The 25,643-nt window shown below is 30.8% G+C and overlaps 1 protein-coding gene across 4 annotated transcripts in view; it reads right to left on the bottom strand.

Moving 5' to 3' along the window:
- Positions 1 to 25,643, bottom strand: part of LOC148313543 (pseudouridylate synthase RPUSD2-like) — a 181,125-nt gene that overhangs the window by 133,951 nt on the left and 21,531 nt on the right. The window contains exons 1-2 of one of the 4 annotated variants that reach the window (XM_088261608.1): positions 17,809 to 17,931; positions 14,466 to 15,370 (exon numbers count right to left, since the gene is read on the bottom strand). In XM_088261608.1, the coding sequence (XP_088117734.1) occupies positions 14,466 to 14,756 (291 nt within the window). In that variant the 5' untranslated portion in view covers positions 14,757 to 15,370; positions 17,809 to 17,931. Of the gene's footprint in view, positions 1 to 14,465; positions 15,371 to 17,756; positions 17,772 to 17,808; positions 17,932 to 25,643 lie in introns of those variants that run through there. The other 3 variants (XM_088261626.1, XM_088261634.1, XM_088261618.1) reach the window with 3 other exon arrangements.

Genomic DNA, 25,643 nt, shown 5'->3' on the forward strand with positions numbered 1-25,643 from the left:
ATTATAAACAATGTATGTACAAAATGTGTTAAAAACTTATATAGTGTTGTAGTATGAACCGCTTCTTAGACTTATTTTGTGAATTTATTTATTCAAAATATTTACAGAGGAATACAACAGGATAGTTACACAGGAAAATTTGCAGGGAAAGTTGATAAAAAAATAGAATAGATATCCATTTCAATTATAAAATTATAATATACACATCTGAGCATATATTTCTTGGCATATTTTATAGCGCGAGCAACATCAACAATAACAACATTAAATGAATTGTATGAATAGTAATATAATTTATTGAGGTTAAAATAACTAAGTTATACGTGTAATGTATGTTATATCTGCGATATTTAAACTTAATGGAAAAATAACAATATCTTCTTAATCTCAGTTTAATGAAAGTAAGTCAATAACTACTTATACCTTACATATTTGAGTCTTGAAAACATTCAAAATAACTAAATGAAAATTATACAAAACTATTTGCCTGTTTAAACCTTAGTCATAAATAATATATCCTCGGAGGTTTTACCGTTTACAACGTTATGAGGTACAAATAGTGGATGCTGTAACAATATCATGTATAAGAATGAACGAATAATATCGTGAGATTTGAAACATATGCATTTGGGTTGTTGTGGATATGTCAACAATTGTGTGAGACAAGAAATGAGTTTTAGCGATTGCAAAAAGGTTGAGGCTATGAAAAACGCATCACCCCCTTACAAAAAATATAAGCAGAAAGCATAAAAATCCTTAAAGAACCCTTATAAAAAGATAAAAATAAAAGTTTATCAACAATTGTGTGCTTAAAATAAGACATTTAAATAGCGCTTATGGGTTTGTAAAGCTGTTATCCAGTCATATCATATCTAGTATATACTCTATGTTCTACAAATACGTAAGTTGTCAAAATCAAGTAAGATAGACTGTCGATGGTTGATTTTTGATGCTGTGGTAGGGAGAGTTAAGGCAAAGATTGTTAATAGAAGATTGAATGGTAGTTTGAACATCGGGTCTGGTATTATTTCGTATAAGCACAATGGAGGTGTATTTTTGCCAATGGCATCAATCGGCCCTACGGACAGATATTCGGTAGGCGTGGTTCGACACTTTAAATATAATTCGCCAACCATCACGCCTGCTGAGGTTCCACAACTAGCCTTTTGAGCTGAATGTAATAGCGTCGGTTGGCCACCGACATTTGGATCAAATTCGTTTGCTCAAAACTATTTGACTGTATAACCTCGAACTGAGAAGGTCGAACGCGCGATAAGTCAATTATATATTGTTAAACTTAGGTTCTAATCAGATATCATCTATCAGCCGAGCCACACTATGTTGGAGGGAACCGAAGTTGATTGTGAACTAAATAAGTAATGAAGGTAAGAATTCATCTATTATAGGACGAAATTCACAGTGAACTTTACTATTTCGTTCTACATATTTTCAAACGTTGACAGCCGACATGGATTTATTTTATCGGGTTTCACTTATTGTTGCTCTGTGAATACATTGATTGAAATATTCTTTAAATTGAATAATATTTGTTATAATGAATTTATATTAAAAAAAAAATACATGACACCAACAAGATAAGTTGCTAAATTCAAATGATAATATTTTAAAGTCATTTCAGATAAAATTTTATTATTGAAAAACAAAAATAAAATATTACCGCAAAAGGTAATGCATATAATTATTATTCTTGTTTTTTTATTACTGACTGATCAGAAAAGGGGAAAATTTCCAATTGTGTACAGATTCACGACCTTTCCATGACGTGGCGAGATTTCGGCAAGCAGTGTCGGAATCGATATCGAGATGTCTGGAGCATTCATCACATGATGCGGGGTATAATTAGTTGGCCAAATTACAAACGCCCATTGGAGGTGCGGACCTGGGATCGAGTCCTCTAGGGGGACCTGTTATTACGGGACAAACGGTAATTACTGGGTTGACTGAGTACGAGAACCGATTACCATATTTTGCACCCTTTTGGGGAAAAAAGATGAGTACAAAATGAAAATCCTCCCGACAAAAACACCTTATTAAAATTATAAAATTAAAACGTATTTTTATTACGGGCTTACCGTTAGTTACACTTCTGCGTAAAAGGTTTAACGTGGTTTTCCATATCGAAAAATCACAATTTTTTATGAGAAAATTTAAAAGATGAAATTCACACAATATTTCCATAAAAAAATAGGGAAACGAAAAAATACTTCATGACTTTCGCGATTTTTGTTGTACTCAAAGAGACTTTACTTTTTATGTTTGAATATGTTTTCGTATTTAATAGATTTGCGCATTCGACAAAAATATATCATGTCATGGGTTTCATTTATATGCGAGTAAACAAAAAACCGAAAAACAAAGTGTGTTATATGCATACAGGAAAAACTAATTACTGACAATAATTATCGATCCAAACACGATTTATCAACAATTTTCCGTTGATGTCTGACCAGCGGCAGCGCACGATTTTTTGGGTAGGAACATGCTAAATTGGAATATTCTACATTGACTAGTGATAGTTCTACAAAAGTGGCGATTAGACTTATCTGAATATTTAAGCATTTTTTCAATCTTTTTAGTTCACGCATCACATAACTTGTTGACATGATATTCGATATAAAAATATCATATTGAAGCGTAAAACCAATTTTTATTTCCTATCGTATTTAACATGAAAACGTTTCAAAAAAATATTGAAGAAAAAAATTAGGAAAAAAAACTCTACCATTAAATACTGATATCAATATTGAATCTATAATTTTTTATCGGACCGTTAAAGAAACCATAAGAATGAAGGCGTAAAACGATGAACATAATATTTTAGAAGAGATCCGAAAGTTTCTCAGGCATATTCTTCAAAGTAAGATTATTCTTAGTACAAAAGTTTAGGACGGATCTAGTAAACGAGATTTTATACATTCGGATCATAGAGAGATCAAAACAGGGGTTAATAGCTATTCCTACAACCGTTTGCACGGTAATGGCATCGTATTATGAAACTTACCTCATATCTTAAACTTGGAAAATAAGTTTTAGTATCGGAACACGAACAGCATAAGAATTTTCCCGAAATAGCCGATATGATCGATCGAGATTGGGTTAATATTATAACGACGATTTAATTTGCTTGCCCCCCTCGTATGGCAGTGAGCATATTTGACAGTTTGATTCTCTCACAGATGAAAATAAGCAGTAAATTCTTGATAAAAAAAAAAAAAATTGTAACCTGTGGCTAAGTAACTAAAGACTGGGTATCAAAATGCAAAAAACGGATAGTGTTGTAGTAAATTATTATAGATACCGAACAAAACATGATTTTTTGTGACAGCTGTGAAACCATGCGAGGGCATTATAAAACAAATACCATATACGCGTTGTTGTATAAAAATTGTATAAAGCCAGCATTAAAACTAGATTCTGTTATTATATTCAAATAAAAAAAAGGTTTATAATAATTTCACGGAACCTATGACCCCCTGTCAGCATTTTTATTTAGATTTAACGAAACTTTAATATATACTTAAAATTGCAAATGTACTAACGTTCTAATAACATCATTTATAAGGCAGCAATTATTGTAAGTAAAACAAAGTGAAAGTATCGAAAGCATTTTTTTTTGTATCGGTAATATGCAACTCATCTTCGGTGGATCTTGAGAAATTTTACGTAACACTAGCTTTACCAACTAATAATGAAGAATTGTCTATGAAACACACACACATATATATATATATATATATATATATATATATATATATATATATATATATATATATATATATATATAATCTAAAACTATGAGTTTGCCATATGTATTAATGTTTAGAAATTGTATTATGTTGTACTTAAAAATGTAACTATTTTAAATAAATAAAAAAAAAAAAAAAAAAATATATATATATATATATATATATATATATATATATATATATATATATATATATATATATATATATATATATATATATATATATATATAATACGCAAAGCTGGAGGTTTTTCAGAAGGAAGCCTTTTCAAGTGTATATTTGCAATAGTATAAGTGTCCACATCACGCATGTAGGTACACCGACATACGCCTCGAGCTATCATTGCACAATGAAACTCCTGAGATGCATGAGTACTTATTGTAAGTATAGTAATATCAATTTAAGCTGTACAAGTTTTCATCATCATCCGTTGCTATTCCGCGCGATCCGTTATTTTTAAACCTGTGGCAACAGTTTTATTTGAAAACCTCAGTTCAGTAGCAGTCGTTTGAACAAATGTATAAGATGATTTCAAAGGTATTTGAAAGGGATTCAATGAAATAAATAAGATGACGCAAGAAGAAGTAATAAAAAAATGTTGACGTCATGCGAAATCACGACATTTTACATAGTAATACATTAGTTTAATTAAGTTTGCATACATTTTAAAAGCATGTATCGAATATCCACCACACATTTATTAAAATAATGATCACATTCGACATTAAGATTCTGTAAATTCACATAAAGTTCGACCAAATTACCATTTTCAGCACTATAAAATCTTCATATATATATTTTTTCATTTTCAAGATAATTATAACTCATGATAAAGTATTATAAAACCTGTACATAAGCTTGTGCGAGTATGGATATACACCTCAGTGCCTCAGTCATAGCTGTCATTTTATTTTTCCTATATACCGCTCATCCTCCATTTATTTTTGTTACAAAGCAGTAGGTAACGTGCCCTAGAGGAAGAGGAAGGTGCCCTATGTTTTGACAAAAATAAAGTTCGATATACTAATATTATCAGTAACATTTTTTTTATCCATCAGATGCTGGATTTTTCAACCTACGAATAATATCGTGGGTTTATGTATAAAAAAAAGTTAAAATAATATACTTTTGTCTGAATCAGAATGTCCTCACCACGCTATAATAGTAAAGTTTAATGAGCATTTTCAGCATGAGATAAACGATTCAACAGTTCAACAGTTGAGATGATGTGGGCACATAGGACTAAGAAAACCTGAACATATTGTAAACCAGGCGATCGCCATGGATCTTCCTCGAAAGACATCTAGAGGAAGACCAAAAAATTCATGGATGCTACAGAAAGATGATTCGATACAGCATGATTCGAAGGTATGACCTGCGTGACGTTGTATATGATAGAAAGACTTACAATCTGAGGACGAAGAGAGATGGCCCAACAGTCTAGAAAGACGATAAGTTGTGATGTAGCCAGGAAGAAAAAGAATAAAAAAATTACATGAATTATTATTTGTTGACACAGCGTGCATGTTCAAAATTCCGCAAATCGGCAACACAATTACACATACGTGAGTGTGCGAGCTATGCCATGTGTTAAGTAAGAGTACCATATGAACATGGCTCAGATTCGCTAGAATTGTTGTGAACCACTTAGCGACAGGTCTTTTCCACTTAAAGGTAACAACAACAAGAACTGTTGAACGACTCTCGCTTTCTTCGAGTTGACCCGTTCCGGTATCCCTGCTCGATCTCGGTTAAACGGTCCGGTTACCGAGCAACTACTTGTATTTAAATATGACGTACTGCACACACCGGCTTAAGTAAAGTGCAATTTGCTTGTACTGCGCAATGTGTAATGATAAGTGCGTGGGACAGAAAGTGCGACGGAATTATAAGGCACAGGGTTTAAAAGTAAAAACTTTAAAAAAATGTGAAGTACCACATATTTGCGATCGATGATTTCAGGAGTTTTATAGTCAGGGACAAAACTAGGCTCGGATATACCATATATTAATTTCAAAGTGTTCATTTAAATTATAATATTTTAATCATCAATGTAATATTTATTATTAAAGTAAAAGGTTAAAAAAGTATTCTTATAGTTGTAATATTATATATTGAATACCTGCATATTGGCCAAAAATATTTCATGACACGATAAATTATTAAAAAAAACATGAGCAAAAAAACTTCATTCTTTGATACAAAATATTGTGATTAAAAAAAAAATATGTTAATATAAAGGGAATTGCCAGCAATTTTTTTTTAGTTTGAGAAATAGATAAATAAAAAGAGTCAAACTATTTCAATTTTTTCTAGAAACAATGGCAAATATTCACAAAAAACGACCTAAGACTAAATGTACGTTTTATATTATTAAAATTCACGATATAAATAAATTCATAACATGAATTAGTTGGAAATTTAAAAAAATATGCTTTTATGATAATTTTTTATGTAGGTACATATCTTTACATCACCTATCTAACAATATAAAAAAACAATGTTAAAAACGACGTTTAGCTAAATGTCCGTTCTTTATTACTTATATTCAAAATTTAAATGTCACTTTTAAGTAAATATACATATTTTTTGAAAAAAAAGAGTTAAATAATAAAAAGGTCGATTCTTTTTAAAATAAAATGATAATATTATTTTTTTCTATCTCATCAAAGATGAAGAAGAATATGGAAGTCTGGGCATTTACGGGGATGACGACCGTCATAGGCTGGTTTAAGTGATCACTTTACACACGTGTAACATTCACCAATTCTACCCACTATTGACAACCACACTACTCAAATACTTGGAAGTTCTATATACATGAACCAATTTAGAAACCTTGTTCTTGAATCACTAGAACTTCACTAGAGACATCTATTGGTGAGATGTAAAGAAGCTTTTTACTAAGCAGAAACTCTTATATTAGTATGTGAGGTCCGAATCCTGGATTATAATCACACACATGAGAAACGCCAGAAAATACCATTTTCATAAAAAAATGAGAAATTTAATAACAAATGCATTTCTCTTCTTGAAATGGAAACCAAACAAACTAGGGTTGCAAGTATTAAAAGTATAAAAGTAATTTTTAAAACTCAAGTACCTACACAATATATTTTGGTTATCCTTTGGCGAGTTTATATTTATTGGTGACTTACGTCACCGAAAACAGCATAAAGGATAACAAGTGCGTCAACAACGATAACTATCATACATTATACACATAATGTAAATTAATTGTGTTCGATTGTTAATGAGTAAATTATATAAATCAATTATACCAAATCTTGTAGAACTCCCATTTTAATTTATATATTAAATGTTAAATCAAACACTGATTTTTTTATGTTTAGCAGACTAAAAAAAATCAGTGTTCGATTTAACATTTAATACATAAAAGAAAAGATAATTACTAAGGGTTTATGAAAGTGGAATACTTAGCTTCTAAAGTGCATTACTTCGTGGCTTTGCTATACACATGATCATGAAAAATGAAATATATATTAAAGTAACGATGATTACATGAAATTAAATTAACCCGTAATAAGAAAAACGTTGCCTTTTTACTTATATTTCACTAAGGATTATAGTACTAAATAAACGATTATGTTTTAAGTTGCGCCATTAATAGTAAAAATGCTATTTTATGTAATAATAAAACATTTGTAATTTGTTAGTCAGCATAAGGATTTAGCATGATTTTCCTTATAAGCGATTAAAGAATGAATTACATATTACACAAATTAAGGTTTTTATTAGGTTTAAGTTTCTGTTGCCTATTTAAAAGTTAATTTATGGCCCATATAATCGATTTCATGAGCTACATATAAAGCTGGAAAAGAGCATCAATCTATTGTCGGTAAACATAAAAAAGCTTAGCTATTTAGCCGAGCTATAGCTATATATGGCTACATTATAATATCAATGTTGGATAGCTTTTTTTTTACATATAATAAACAAGTCTTCATAAATTAAAAACACCATATATCTTCACAAACATATATTTTTAAAACAATAATATTTGAGTACTTTATTGCGTTTACACCATCTCACGTGTGTATAAATATGTATGTATAAATATTCGTAAATAAAATATACTATATCAAACCGAGGGCGAGGGCTGAAATTATTAGTGTCAAACATATGAACTCTGATTGGCTAAATAATGTTGATTACGAGAACATTCATAGCGCTGCCAAATATTATGCATTAATATTTCTTAATATCATTGATGTATTATCACACATACAATTCAAAAACCCTGGTTTATTGGGATATGTTGTGTGCATGTTAGCTGTACTGCATAAATGATATCAAATTACAAAGCGCTGGCACTTCGTCAAGGGATTTGATTATCAATCTAATAATATTATAAAATGAGAATATGTATCTACTATCGCGTTCAAATGTTGTCAAGATTAGTTACATACTGTCGGGTGAACACGGACGTGAAGTAACACTGAAGCAATGCAGACAAACGCAACTTGGCGGATTGCACAAATCACGTCGCCAACTTCAGACCCAAGTCAAATGACACCTTAATTAATGCCCCTACTAGAATTTGCGTATGCTCATTAAATCGAATAAAACAATATTCCTTATGCACGTGGAATATTCTCATGTTAGGTTTTGGAACAAATATGTACTTATAATAAATTAATGCCAATTTGTACAAACATAACTTTTTGTAAAAAGATATCGGTTTCTTAGCGCAAACGTAGACTACGTTATTGCATTCGTTCCAGGATAAAAAAAAATCAATGAAAATCATAAGGATAAAACAATATGAAGTTTTTGTGTTTGTTCTTCAATGTGAAAAAAAGATATCTTATCTTACTTCAAACTATTGAAAAAAATAATTTTTATAAAAAAAGAAAAAAAGCTTAAATGCAAATAAGATGATTATCTACTGTAATTGGTAAATTGTATGCTTTAACGTCCATAGAAACCAAAAGATTATTTTGAAAATTGTTAATACATTGAATTTTCAAACATGTACAAACTCGTCTAGCTTAATAACACAAATTAATGACGCACAATCTTGATAAAAGTTACTATCCATACTCATTCGCTTACTTAAAATCACCTAGAAGTATTTAAAATATACGGAATATCTACCAAAATTTACATATGTATACAAAAAAGTTCAATAAGAAAGCGATTTGGCGATGAAAGTATTAATCAGCAGAGTGAAATAATAAGTGTACACAAACATCAATTAATTGAAACCACGCAAATTGCAGTTTCATTAATTTTGCTCATAGGTTTGAAAGGTTGAAATTGTATTTAAAAAAAGTAACTTGAGTGAAAAGAGGTCATTAAAAATAATTACGGCTTTACAACATTTTGAGTGAGTCCAAATACTTGTTCACAAAATCTGGATTATCTCCAATTACAGGAGTTATTTTCATATAATTGTAATTGGAGATAATCGGGATTTTGTGAACAAGTATTTGGACTCACTCAAAATGTTGTAAATAAATTATCTGGTCAAATTATAAGCTTAAAAAAAATAATAAAAATGAAAATGGTATTTTCTGGCGTTTCTCATGTGTGTAATTATAATCCAGGATTCGGACCTCACATACTAATATAAGAGTTTCTTCTTAGTAAAAAAGCTTCTTTACATCTCACCAATAGATGTCTCTAGTGAAGTTCTAGTGATTCAAGAACAAGGTTTCTAAATTGGTTCATATATATAGAACTTCCAAGAATTTGAGTAGTGTGGTTGTCAATAATGGGTAGAATTGGTGAATGTTACACGTGTGTAAAGTGGCCACATAAACCAGCCGATGACGGTCGTCAGCCCCGTAAATGCCCAGACTTCCATATTCTTCTTCATCTTTGATGAGATGTCAAAAAATAATATAATTACGGCTCTTTGAAAAGAACTAAATTAACTGAAAAAGCAAAAATAAAACGAATAACTAAGTTCCATATTGTAAAAATCGACGGTAAATTCGGCTCCATCAACAACCTGTATATTCATCCCCGATCAACAAAGAAATCTTGTTGCTAGGCCTTATTTCATCGGAAAAGTATGCTTTCTAGTCGTGTATGTAGTATAGTGAGTCGAGGGAATATAAGAAATATTGCCCCCATGGAGACACTAAATAACTTCATGTCGGCCGTGATAAGAGCTAAATTGGTTCTGGTGTTATATTATTTTTCCACTTTTGTTTTCAAATTCAATTTTCTCCGGGCATAAAGAGAAAAAATCCATTCAAAATATATTGAGGACATATTCTCAAGAAAGTTATTTCATTATATACACAAAGATAAAGAAAGTGATGATTTTGAAAAAAATATAAATATAGGTAAAAAAAAAGGATTTAAGAATATTTTTCAAATAATTGAAAAACGGTTTAAATTCACATTTTGATACACGAATAGCTTCAGAAGTGAATTTATCTTTGTTTAAATCTAGACCGTAGGCGATATTTTCCATAATTCAGATAGTAACGATATCTAACTTAACCTTATTGAGATTAAACACATTCTTTAAATATCCAAAAAGACATAATGATTATGTTAATTTTATTTAAAAATTATAAATAAAATTAAGGTTATTATTTTTCTACTTAATATCATGTGATTAGCATATATGAATTTAATACTAAATATTGAAATACATATGTACCAATCAAATGAGCTCTAAAAAATAATTCATGTACTTTACACAGCAATATTGCATACAATTTAAGTTTATTTGAAATGCTTTCCATTTACTTGATTGACATTTTCGTAAATTAATGGAAAACATTTAATTTCAATTTTTTACCACGATTATTTTTAATATAAACATGAAAATTTAAGCATATTATTAAAATATGTACTGTACTGAATATATACAAAATCAGTTCAGTTCTATTTAGTGTCAAAAAACAGCGTTTATTATAGTTAATAATACAAAATGTTCTGTTTGCAACAGTGAAAAAGGCTAACATAATTACGGAATTTTTATGAAAATACAAATATTTTAAAATTTGAAAAAAAAAAAATTGGAATGTATTAAAAATGTTAATGTCAATTCCATACGGATAAGATAATATTAAATGTACACAATAAGTAGTGAATATCGATAAGAAAAATGGCATCCCATAGTAAGTCATTAAGTGAAAACAAAATTCTCAATAGTGTTACGCGGGAAACTGAACAAGTCCTCCTATACATGGTAACTTGGACTGGAGGCAGATGTCCAATGCACGAATAATGATGTTCTAAAAACTGGTTTAGTTGAAAGATTAATTTTCTTGTTATATTATGTACCTACCATGTTCAAGCACCGCACTGCAGAGAGAAAAATAGAGATGCTGATTTCAGCCGCGTTATCAAATTACTAAAAACGGTCAAACGTAATACCATCAATTACTAAACTGAATAAACGTCGCGTTAATCAATCTCGGCGTATATAGAGAACAAGGCACCATTAATCTAATAAGGGTAATGATTGCAGTTGCGTGACAATAAATATAAACCAAGATGCTATCGAGCAGTTACCCTTGGTAGCTATGTAAAATGACATCAATGCTGTAACCGGATTCTTATTTTGTCATGCACTCCGTGGACTAACCAATAAAGGCTTCTAACAGCTCACATCACAGAAGTACACTTTATGCGATTATCTTTGCACATTTCATATATAAATCCATATACCGGTTTATCGATAAACAACGAAAAATAAAAGAAGACGCGGTTTGAATAATATATCAATAATTTAAAAACGTGACTCTAAGAACACGAAAAGACAAGCAATCCTTTTAATGATGACGATGTTAATTAATTATCCTTCAAAAATAGGTATTTGTTAGCAACCGATTTTAATGAAAAAAATATCAGTTGCTTATTCCCAATTATATATATATATATATATATATATATATATATATATATATATATATATATATATATATATATATATATATATATATATATATATATATATATATATATATATATATATATATATATATATATATATATATATATATATATATATATATATATATATATATATATATATATATATATATATATATATATATATATATATATATATATTTAAATATAAACATATATTTATTTACAAAATTGTATTCATGTGGGGTCTAAGAAAATTATCCGGAGAGTTGTATAAAAGGGTATTGCTATAAGTTCACATTAAGAACACTACAGAGCAATCATGGAACGGTCAATAAAGACACACAATTTACACAATCTTATGGTAAAACCTCACGTAATCGCAATGATCAGTGATATGGCTGAGTTATTATGACAGTTACGTATAATCGTAAACATAAGCACAATTCTTCTGAGTCACCGTCTCGCGGTGGATCAACTCACAAAAGGTTGAGTTGGGAAACGTACCTATCCGTCGAATGAAAATGAAAGGTTGATGTTGTTATTAGAATATGTCGGAGCATTCTTTGTGGCGTGCTGTCCGCCCGTAACAAGGGTTATGAATGACCCCATTTAGTGATTGGTTCAGTCGATCAAGCGACGAGGGGATAAATCTTATTTTGCATTCGATTGAATATTCATGCCAAATAGAATAGACCTCGTGATCAATTTGTGACATTGCCCCGATTGGAAGCCGATTAAGACGCGAGTCAAGCGCAATGTCCAAATTTTCAATGTCACTGACATTCTGTTTCACTTTTGGTTTCATAATCACGTAACCGAATCGCCTTCATTCGCCGTCGGAAAGTGATCGTGAAACGGCGTCGAGAAACGAAGGGATATTAGGGACTGTTTCCTTCGGAGCCAAAGTGATAAATTTTAATACACTTTGAAAATAAAGGCTCCGAGTTATTTTAATGAATGGGCGCGAACATCAAAACAAAATTTTGCTTAAAGAACACAATGGAAACCAATTTAAACAATGGCGCATTTCTGCTTAGAAGGACAAACGATTCGGGCATAAAGGATTTTAAATAACACAAAAGGTAAACACGTCGGTTTGGCCGTTTAAAATTAATTAGGAAAAAGTTCAAAGACAATGCGATAATTAAACTTATAATCACATGTAATAAAAAGGAAAATATTATTGTATTATAATACAAATATGGACCCTATAGCGTATTGGCAAAAAAAATCCTGAGTTCAAATGCTTACCTAAATAAAGTTTATTTTTTACAATTAAATAAAAAATATAAATACATATTTATATATATATATATATATATATATATATATATATATATATATATATATATATATATATATATATATATATATATATATATATATATATATATATATATATATACACACGAGTATATATGACGTAAAATTTTAGTTAATTTTCTGAAAACAAATAAATAAAAACCTACCGGTATTCTCCAACTGATAAAAAAATGCTTTAAATTAAACTAACCTTCCTTCCTTGAAACAGCAATAGGTAATACATTGTTAGATGTTCACGATAATTACGCAATCATCCTCTCAAAAATACTAACTAACAATCTGTTATTAATTTAGTTTATTATAATTAATCAATAGATCGGCGAACAAGATTGCATGTTGAAAATGAAGAAAATAATGATATGCATCTTATAAAATCTAATACATCTTGGAAATTATACGATGACGAAGAACAAAAAAATTAATAAATAAACTCTTGGATAGATGCTGCGAATTAAATGCTTTAGCCAGTGGAAATCAACTTCACTTTAACAGAGTAATTGTTACAATATTTGGCCATTTGGTGTCAAGATATGAGAAAAATAAATTATTTTATTTTTACTTAAATAAAGAAATATAAACTGGTTTTATCAACTGATAAGGAAAGTACTAATCTTAAAAAGAAAAAAGTGTTATTCGCATCAAAACTGACAATAAAAATGAATTTTATAATTGAAAGATTTTCTCGCTTCCATGTTCAAATACCTGTTTTTCCGTCAGCAAGTTGCCCTCTTTAAAATATTTGATCAAACAAACATTTTTTATGGTCCTATCTCTTTTAAGAAAATAAGAAACAAAAAATTTAAATATTTTTCTTCTCCTGAACTATTAAAACAACTTCAAAGATATAAGATAAACAAAATTAACTATCGGTATACCTGATCGAAGGATAAACATTTTGGATGCGCAAAAAAACGAGAATAATTTCAAGCTTTAATATGAACGAACAAGTTTGGTCAAATATGTAAATATTTTCTTGGAGGGAAGGCAATAAAGATACTTCTTTTTATTCAGTATCTGTGTCTAGCTTTTTTGAAGATATTTTTGACATTGAGATATTATATTTACGAAAATAAGCTAAGTTGAAAAAAGTTTTTGCATGGGCACCAATTAATGCGGAGGATCTCTTTTGCAATAATCGTTTGTACGAGGAAATAAATTAAACACAATGCTGTTTTTTTTAGGAGTTAACGAATAATATAAACAGTTCATTCTTTGTTTTTATTAATTATATATTTTTATTTCATAAATTTCTTTAAAAAAGAATAGGGAAGACAGAGGGAATAGAACTCCACATCAATCTGTCTTTGCAAACAATCTTTGCCTCTTCGATGAAATGTAAAACATTATTTTAAAATTCTTTCAAAAAGAACAAATGATTTTACATTAAAGCAATTACGAGATATACGGTAAAAATAAAATTTGCTGAATTAGAAAATAAATAAAGACATTAATATATTTATATGGGTATAGAGGTTATTGCTTATTAAATATCCACACATATTGGATTTTTACCTTTCTGGGTGGTGTATGTCTTAGGTGCGGTTGGGGCTGCTGCGGCGCCAGAGGCGGGCGGCAGGCGGCGTGCGGGGGCGGAGGCGGCAGGTGGTGGGTCAGGAAGCCTCCAGCCAGGGCCAGGGGGCTGCCCAGCCCGCCCAGGGCCCCCAGCCCGCCCAGCAGAGGGGGCAGCAGGCGCCCCCCGCCCGCTGCTCCCGGGACGGCCATCATCTTCTGGAGGGGCACGCCCCACGGAAGGTACCAGGCGCCCCCGTGGTGCTGCATCCCCACGGAATAGAGTGGCTCCATAACGAAGAGTTTAAGAACTCGGTCAAATAATTTTTACACTTGGTCACAGTCGAACAAACTTCTAGTATAAATTTATTCAAATATTTAAATTACACTTTTTTTAGATTGTTTTGATGTTCAGACAGGTCTATACCTTTTCATACAGTCTTACTTCTCAGTAAACACAAACTAAAATTGTCCACAATTTTTTTATACGTTTGAAATGTTTTGTTGTCTTTAATTAAAATCACTTTTGGTCGATGAATTATTAATTTCATATGATCACTTCGAAAATGTCATTTTCATTATAAGTACAGGATGTACTGTACGATCGAACACAAAATCTTGAAAGTGAAATTAATTATTCGAGAAACAAAAAGCTTCTGTCACATTGTTTTCACAGCGGTAAAAGTCAGCATGATATTAGTAATTTACGATTTAATAAAAATTAAATGTCAAAAACCAACAAGTGCCTGCTATCGAAGTTCGTTATCTGAACTCATCATAACTACAATTTATAACTTGGTCGTCCTTGAAATAAGTTCAGATTCCTATTTTGGTTGGATTCTTCTTCACAAAAGATAATACACACTGCTTCAGTCAACTTAATAAATGGAGTTCGTTTAAAAGTCTAGCTGAGGGGGAAAAAAACAAATTTATGGATATTCATAAGGCAAAAAGAACATCGCTGTGACGTAATGTAATCGGGTTTCGGAGTCCACGTCGTAGCAAAAAAACCTGTTCTTTTAAAAATCGATGTTGGAAAAATGATAATTTTTAACCTCTATCAATCATTCAATACATCAAATAATAGGCAATCCCATTCGCAACGTGCAATTTTCAGTCTCAGACGTAACAATTCAATATAACAATTTAGTTTCCCATAAGAGAAGCGTAATAAAAACTACACAATTAAAATATATTTCAATCGTTAGACCTTCGTATTTTAACTTACAAAAAAACGCTAAGAAAAGCAAGGTTAATTTTAATTAGACGTTAGGAAGACGAAAACAAACTAGGAATGGGTATTATGGAATCGCAGAAGGCCATCATTCATTGAGAATTATGACAGAAAGGCGATAAACTTGAATGAGGTGATCGTGAATACGATCTTCAAAATAAATGTTCTGTAGACGGAACCAGTTAGACCTGATCTTTGCGTCAACGAACAGTGGCGGAATTCTCTAACGCTCGAGAAGCTTAGCCCCGAAAATCGAGTAGACTAACTTCAAAAACAATGGAGTGAGGATGGCGTTGTTGAAAAAAATAGGTACGCATGAACATGTGCTAAAGGCATGTTTATAACATTATGCGAATTAAGAGAACTATATATAAATAGGTTTAATAGTTTGCGCATCTTAAAAAGACACGCATACTTATATATTGAATATATTTATTTTAAATAAACAATATTTTTTATTAACAAAACCTAAGTTCATTGATAAAAACTTTATTTCAAGCCGTAAATAAACAAAAAAAAACTTGATTTGCAGAATTCTAGTAACCAATAAAAACAGGTAAAACAATCTGTTTCACAGTTCATACGACTTTCCAACATATATACTATATCTAAGTACCTCATCCAAAATGCATACCCACACCGAATAATTGTAAAGAAGAATGAATGATAACTTGAATTAAAACGTAAGTCATAATTGATGAAACATAAGTCAGGTTTCATCACGGAAGAACGGAATAAAAATAAAAGATTTAATTATTGACATAACATTTGTCAATGACCGTCGCAAGGTACTTAAACCGTGAAATATTTCGGCTTCCGAAAATTGGGCAACAATTGCGATGCCTCCGTAACATATATTACTTTGACGGAAACTAGTTTCGATGCGATAACATTACTCAACAAGCCTGCAGCCTAAATATTATTTATCTTGAGATGTTGGTAAGTACTTTCACTTGGGCGATCACATGTATCATCTTTTATATGTGGAACTTTACTGGTGTTTTTTATCAAGCCAAAATAAGTGTTTATATTTGGTAACCACTTTTTAGAGATATATTAAATTAGAACATAGTTTTTTTTCTGCGAAATGAATAAACTCGCATAAGAAGATTTTTTGTTGATGTTATAACATACGATATAATGAATAAATTATCACGCTCTGTGATTTTTGGGGGATTATTAAACAACTAAATGTTACATGGAGTCAAACTTAGTTTCGAGCACATCAGTCACCTGTTGTGAATTTCATAATTTACTCATCTAATGTAATCCACCAACAGGTAAGAAGCTCTCCGTAAATTAATTTGATTTCAACCATACCAACGTATATAATCAAATTAAATGTTGATGAACTAGGTTCAATCAGAATAAAAAATACAAGAAAATTATGTTTGATTCGCCTCATTGCTTGTTTAAAAAACAAGATAATTAATTTGATAACATTATTCTAAATTCTCCTAATTTGTTGTTTTTGTAATAAAATAAACAATTGATACCGTCGAAGGCAAAGAGAAACGAGTAAAGCAAAGTTTTATTGTAAAATAAAAATCGGAAAAAGGCTTAAATCTGTGACAATTATTACTTTTTTATATCGTAGAGGTATGATATAAATATACTGAAAAAGGAGAACAGAAATCCACTTTGATGGGAACGAAGCGCCGAAGAACAACAAACGAACTGAATGTTCCCTTTGAAAACATGATAATTCAATCTACTCCATAGCAAGAGTCGAGTTATAAAACGGATAAATAAAATATATTCTACTTGATATCAAGACGAGAGAGGTTATTATTAAGAAAGACAGGTTAGAAGACGACAATGGAAAAAAAAAACTAAAAAAAAATAAAGAGAAATATTTGTTTTTATAATTTACAAAAATACTTCAATTTGATACTATTTCTGTCATCCTTAACGCCTCATTATTAAAAAAAGTATCAAATTGTGGTAGAGTGGGTTCGAACCCAGAAACTCTGACTCAAGAATCCGCGACACAAACCACAGGACCACAACTTGACATCTAAAAATGAGAACGAGCTACGATTTCATCGATTTTTCATTACAAAAAAATATGAAAAATGATTTATTAGTTAGATGTGCACTGTGTTGGTTTACCGCGGGGTGACCGATAAGTTCGCGGCAAAACACGGGAGAGCTATTTCGATACCGTCCCATCAGAGCAGAGCGGCCGCTGGGGGCGAGCGTACCGGCGCGACTGATAACCGACTTCTCAACCGCACGCCGGCGGACGGCGGACGGCGGCCGCCGGTGTCGACACTGCTGATCCCAAGGCGGACGAGACGTAAATAATTATAGCCAAAACAAAAAGACACATCAAAAAGAATCGAAATAACTCAAAACTCATTCACACGAGTCGAGCGACAAAAAAACCCTTTCAATGAGCAGCCCAAAAAATGCATCAAAAGAGTTGCAGCTCGAACGTGACGCACCACCCAAAATCTTTTGACCCGTCATAATATTGCAACATATTTGCAAATTTATATTCGTACCTGCATATTTCGCGGAAACGACGCGAATACGGCCATCATTCTTCCCCTTTACGTTAAACTTATGTGTGTATCTATACATAATTAGTAAAATTGATACCAAACCGCAAAGTTGCCGAGGCATGAGCTGGGAATTGCGAGGTGTGAATCCATCGATATATTTAGATTCTTCGAGGGCCGAGACAACTACATTATCAACCGCATCCCGACCGCAAAAACTAATTCATTACAATGAACAAAACGGAACGAAATTTCGTTGTGTCAAAAAACATAGAGTTGGCCTTGCAGATGGAAAACTTACCTACTATATAAAATACTATTATTCCTTCATTACACAATACGAAAGATAAAACAATAATTTTTGCCGTCCCAATAACAAATTTTTGTTATTGTTGTGCAAAATTTATTTAATTTTAATGCAAATTTTGTATTTGATTTGAAGAAATAATTTTGACAACATATATGTAGTAATAAAATTATAGTAAATAACTTTTCGTTTTCGAGATATTGTATTAAACTACTTAAAAAAGAATAAACAAAGAAATAAGACGGATTGTTTTTAAAATTTAATGAATAAAAATTATAGGCATAGATAAGAAAGGTATACATCATATTGCTCAATCCCGAGAATTGATCCTGACTCAAAGAATAAACAGAGGTGTAATATCCATTAAAATATACTTCGATTATCAATAAAAGTATTAGTAAGTACTCGATAAAAGGACTAGGTATAATAATGTACTATTATCTTATCAAAAGGTAAACAAAAACTACAAGGGAATTTTACGTTTGATAAAAATCAATTACAATGTAACATAAAGTGCGAACAAACATAAAAGGGCCCGATATTTCTAGAATAGATTATATTTAATTTATTTCAGCAATAATTTATTTACAACTTAACAATTTAGAAAAATGATTGACAGTTTTGATTTTCTAATATTTCATTACGCCAAACGAGGCACACGTTTTTGTTCTGTTAAAAAATACACAAACGCTAATTCTACGATTCTTTAGATCGATTTTAGCTGAAAATAAATACATTTCATATTTTTGATATTATGCATTGTTAAATTCTTATTTCAAGATACCTCAAATGAGCCGTTATTTATCTAAATAAAACGATAGTTTTAGTAGCCACAAGCTTTGAGTTGTATTATAAAATAGTTTAATTTCAGTTGCAATATAATTTAAGCTTTTTTCGTCGGCCAAGGTTGACAATAATTTCTCTAAAATTTATGTCACATAAAACTAACTCCATTGATGAATTTATTAATTAAAAAGGTAAAAAAAAAGTAAAACTATTATATCCCTTAATTTAACGCACTTCTATAATTCTGTTAATGTTCATCTAATAATTGGAAAAAAAAAACATCACAGATAAAACTTAATACACAACATCATGTGAAGCAGAAGAAGATTGCGAAAATATTTACTACAGATAAATCAGCAATCGAATAAATAATCAAACAAGTGGCATTGTACCATTGGGAAATAATCAGAACTACGTTCTTAGTAAGTACTCGTAAATAATAACATCAATTTTTCTATCGAAATTGTGTGAAAATGACTGATATCTGTATTTATAAAGAGAGTACGTACATTACACGTAGTAAAATTGAAATGACGTTATTAATACCAGTATACTTAAAGGGGCTAAAATGTGGTTTGCAAAATATAAACTTATCATGAATACTACAGTAAATACATATAAAATAGGAATAACTATAGGAACAGTTAAATCAAACAGGTTTTTTCTTAAACGCTGAATCTGTAGGTACTTATGTAAAATAAGTAATTATGAAACCCAAGTTTCATATTAAAACCAGAAATTTAATTTAGGATAAAGATTATGTTCACGATTCCACGAACTTTATATTAAAAATAAATATAGGGAAAATTTACTTAAGAACATAAATATGTCATGTTTGCTGTCATATTAGTATTTGCTTCCATAACATCTGGTGGCATTATTTGTTTAAATATTACAATGACTATCGATATCCGAGCTAGATTGAAATATGGAGAAAAATTCAACATACGTACTCGCATATGATAACTGATGAATGATGGATGGGATTTCAAATATTTGCTGGTTTTCTTGTTTGGCAAAATATTTGGGAAGGCAGCGCAAATTGACTGGAGGGAAATATATCGCTTATATTATTTTTTATGATTTAACTTTTACGACGGCATATCATAATATATCTGATAAAAAAACGGACGGTCAAAAGAATAATAATTGACACCTGACGTGTCTGTGAATTCGAGGACATCTGTGTGACCAATTACGTAGTATTGATTTATTATTACTTTATATAATATTTATAACGGATTGGTCAAAATGTAAGGGAAATGTGAATCTCGGAAAAAACATAATGACCTTTTTTTATTCGTTTACATACGAAGGTTGCTTGCATGTGTAGTGTGTTCGTGTAGAAATTGTCCTGTCGAGAAAATAGTTAGTTTTTAAAACCGGAAGACGAAAATCTGAGTGAGTGGTTATATACTAACATAACAAACCTTTTGTTATTGATTTATTATAACATAAATATAATAATAATAATAATAAAACCCTTATCCGCACCCCAATGGTGCATAGGGCACTGCGTCATATAAACGCAATGTTATCTTGATCGTTTACACATGAAAGAAAGGTGATCAGCCCTCCGCTTCAGGTACCAGTCCAGGGTTATATTGAATAAACATGACAGTGAAAAAATCACTTATATTTATTTTACCCCCCTTGGGAATCGAACCCGGGACCTCCAGAACAGTAGCCGAGCGTGCTGACCATTACACTACGGAGGCGGACATAACATAAATAACAGGTTGATATGTAAGTAGAAAGGCGAAATCTCAGGAAACATATTGATCTCGTAAATGATGGAACACACATATCGTTCCACACGTTTACAACACGTGGTGTATAGCGTTGCTTGCGTGTGTTGTGTGTTAGTGTAATGATTGATCTGACGAGGAGACAGCTAGCTTTCAAAATCAGAAGACGAAAGTCTCAGAGAGTGGCTTTATACCAACATAACTCACATAGTGTTATTTTAATTTAAAAAATTAAATTTAATAATGAAACGCTTAGTTAGCAAAATAATTATATTTGACTTACCCGTTTGTTTATTAATTCACGACTTAAGACGACATGATTTAAAATGGTTTTAATTACTAATGTTAATAAAATAATAAATCTTAGATAAACCAACGATTTACATATTATAGATATTTCAATTTTTTATTAGTAACTGTGTATTGGAAATAAAAACCATGGGGCATCGGAATGCAAATTGTTTGGACAAACGTATATATAATTTAATTAAATAAATAAAAATACACACGCGAAGGGACACGCTAATGACGGTTTTAAGTAAGTTATGTTCGGATGATTGGTTCCGAAAAGACTAAGCAAATAAAAATTGGGTATAATTGATTACCTGCATAGCCCAGGATTTAATTTTTATCTCAGGACAAACGTGTGGTCACGCCATATATGTGGGTTCCTTAACACGCAATAATTGGATGTCGAATAATCTCTAAAACACTGATAGTTTTTATTGGTTTTCCTTTTTGAAAAGCTAATGTTTGCCATTTTTAATAGAAACCATTGGCTTGAATTTATGCTAATTGAGTTTTGGCCATTTAAGTATTTTTATTGATTGCTTTTATGTAATTAATTTCATAGTATCTGTACCTGGCCACGCGTTGTTGTGGCTCAGTCTGGTTAAATGGAAAAGAAGAATAAGGGCGTTTAAAAACACTTGCGTATTCGATCGAATACAGCATTAAAAACACTTTTTTAGATTATGAATACTTAATTTTTTATTTACATAAAAAATAGATATTAATTGTTTAATTTTTTTGACAATGATTACAACAAGTATACAATCGCAAAAGTGTAAAGAACATTAGAACCCACACATTTTTTTATAAACGTTGATCAAAAATACAAGTTTGATTATGTGTATTCCAATCGAAGGTTACCAAAATTACAAATTGAATTTATTAAATAATGTAAATGATTACGATCCATACAAACTTGCGGAGCCAAGGTCAGTTTTATTACGAGATGGGAGCTCGTTCAAAGAATCACTCTCGTCAATTATGATATCAAACAACATTAAACCGTGATGAATTGTAACAAGTGCGAGTGCAAAAACTATTCAATAGGTCCTTTTGTAGTTGAAGAAGATCTTAATTTAGAATCACAATCGACTACTTCATCAAATAATAGTTTGGATTTGCAATTCACTACATTATAAACATGAGTTTTTACTGTTAAATTATACAAACAAACGGATGAATGAAGGATTATGAAAATAACTTAAGAAGAAAGAAAAAAAACATTATCATATAAATCAGGAGTGTGCAGTAATTGTTTTAAGAAAGGGTGTCAATAAATATATATACGATTAAAAAGAAAATAAATACAAGTATTTAATTAAACAAAGTAACCATTCTACACTAAACGTTAAACAGCAAGTTAATTTTCTTTAAACCAAGGTAACATTTGATGTTATTGATTATATTTTTAAACACCGTTTTTCTTTTGAGGAATAAGTTTTTCTTCGAAATAAATACATGGTTTTGAAAAGAAAAGAGTTATAAAAAGGTGATGAGTTCGGGCATGACCCGAAGACCGGCTCTATGCGTTGCCGGAAGCACACTGAGTTTTATTAATGCTAGTTTGGCCTTAAGGTCGTCTTTATATTAACTAATGAACCTTGTAACTTGAAACATTAAGATTTTGTCATCTTCTGAGTCGATTAGCTGATTTGGGCTAAATGAAATATTGAGTTGTTTTTTGTGATGTACATATATGCATTTTTAAAATCATATCTCTAGGCCTATAAGCTAAGGCCACTATTACACTTATATAGGGCTCGGATCGATTCTAAATGCAGAATCCAACCGAGTGATAAAGATGAACAAGCTAAATCACTAAACAACTCTTAGTATATAAGGTAACATACACGAGTATCAATGACTTTTTTTTTTAAATATGGAATGGCGTGGCACATGTAATACAATGCATTCGCCAATGTCAAGTTAATTGAATTCTTAATTATAAAATATGATAGACTATAAATTATAAAGATAAACTGTAAATTTATTCCATTTAATTTCAGAAAAACAACTAACAGTCTGTACAAAATTTTGTTCCTGCTCGCCAGGATGAGATGGATATCTGTAGGGAGGGGAATAAGCGGGGCCAGAGATTTAAAAAAATTGGCATTTGGTCATTTATTGGGAAAAAAGAATATGTGGTTAAGGTCTTCCTCTTAAAAACGACAATCGCAAATGGGGGAGTCAAAGACACCAATCCTCGCAAAGTGCTCTTTCGTACAGAAATGACCCATCCTCATTCGACAAATGGTGGATGTATCTTTCTTGTTCATCGAAATTTTCCTAAAGTTTTCCCTTTGAAATTTTGGAGGTGTTCCATTTGAGGGACCAGCTGGAAGACATATCAATATTTGGAATTGTCAAAAGGTCATCAGATGGGTAGTTAGAGAAATTCGTACTTCCATTTAAAACGGCTTCCTTAGCGGTGGATGACAAAAAAGGTTTAGGTTGTGAACACTAAAATTTCAAGGAATACATGTATGTGCGTGTAAGTGTATAGCATGCATGTGCGGAACCCGCCTGCTACCTATGTACATATATCGTCAATACCTAATAATATTACGATCTTAATTACGGAGCATTAAATGTAACAAATTAATCAGCATTTAATTCGGTACTTGTTCGTAGGGAGGTAAGCAAAAATGGCAAAAAATTTAACAGGAACAAAAAAAAAACATACAGAAATGTTAAGGACAAAAAATAATACAATACGAATTATGACAGTCAATCCCGTGATGAGGGTTCTATATTGAATGACTTTCCAACTAAGGCAGGTTTTACTTGTCAACAGTACAGCTTCGTATTTTCTTGGTAGGTCTATATTCACATTCAGGTCCAAAGTACGAGGCTGGATATTAATTTATGGTTTCGAAAACTGCTAAGTTGATAAATTAAATATGCTTTTTTATACCGGGTACCTACATAAGAGCGAACAAGTCTGTTCAATGGAGGCGTTTATATTCGCCGAGGGTTTACCATAGTGTCTGAGCCGATTGAGCCGAATCGCTCTAGATGGAGTGCGTATCTTCGACTAACGAGGAACATTTTATTCTCGATATGTTAATTAATAAAAATACAGTCGAAACAATGATGAAATAATAATAACAATCAAAACAGAGTATATATATAAATATTTTTTTTTAATTAAGCAGTGCAAATTAATTTTAAATTTGCAAGTAAATTAAGTCGTTATTTTCGAGTTAGTTTTATTAAAAGTTTGACACGACGAAACAATAAAAAATAGTATCATTTAAAATAATTTAAGTTCGAGCAATAATCGCATTTTGATTTTGATATAAATAAAAACAGATAGTATAGTTCTAAGAAGTTGAATTAAATTAAGAAATTAAATTAATTGAACTTTTCAATTAATAAACAAGATGAAAATAAATTAAGATTACTTCATAAGGTAACAATATTTAAAAACCTATTTTTTTCTTAGATATAAATTCCATAAATAAAATATCATTTATTGATATATTGAAAAAAAACTATGATCGATATATTTGTTTGTGACACATCGCTCACTCCTTTCAAGAACGTCATAAATCAAAATATTTGATTTTTCAGGAGAACGTTTTTAAAGTTTAAAAATATAATGCAATGTTTAAAAAATAAATATCAAGCTACTTATTAAACTTTTTACCATGCAACAATCTTTTGAGGTAAACCCTGAAGGTTTTTTCTCTATTTGAAAAATATTTAGTATATTTAAAAAAATAATTAAACAATACCTTTTCTTCCAAATGCAAAAACAACACTTTATGCCCTGTAGCGGGTAAATATTAAGTTTAAAATATGCCGCTTTTGCTGGAATGTAGTACATTTTCTGGGCATTCCGAAAATATGCACATCTGGAAATTGACGATTTTTGGTTTCTGACGTTATTGAAAGGAGTGAGCGACATGTCTACACAATATAATATACGTATGGGCAAATATATGTGGATGATATATCACAAGAAACACGGTGAAACGAATTAGCAGATGTTCGTGTGAATGTAGGTTTGCTTATCAAAACCAATTAGGATAAAGTGATTAAGTTCCATTGAAAACGGTAAAAGCTTTGAAACGGAAATAAGTGATAGTTATGTATACAAACGGAGGGAAATAATTTAGCTACGCAAACGCCTAAATCCAAGTGAAAACATGTATATAATAGCATTTGGTTTTCTGGTAGGGGAAATTCCAAATGAGGTACACAGTATTTCATCTATTTCGAGCATACGACAAATTGAAGTAATTTTCTAGCTCTGAGTGAAGATATTAAAGTTTAACAGCCAGGAACGGCACACAAAACCTTTTAACG

Source organism: Brachycentrus maculatus, unplaced genomic scaffold (genome assembly GCF_059751285.1).
Source record: "Brachycentrus maculatus isolate JH-2025_06_01 unplaced genomic scaffold, ASM5975128v1 h1tg000010l, whole genome shotgun sequence".
NCBI classification, from domain to species: Eukaryota; Metazoa; Arthropoda; class Insecta; order Trichoptera; family Brachycentridae; genus Brachycentrus; species Brachycentrus maculatus.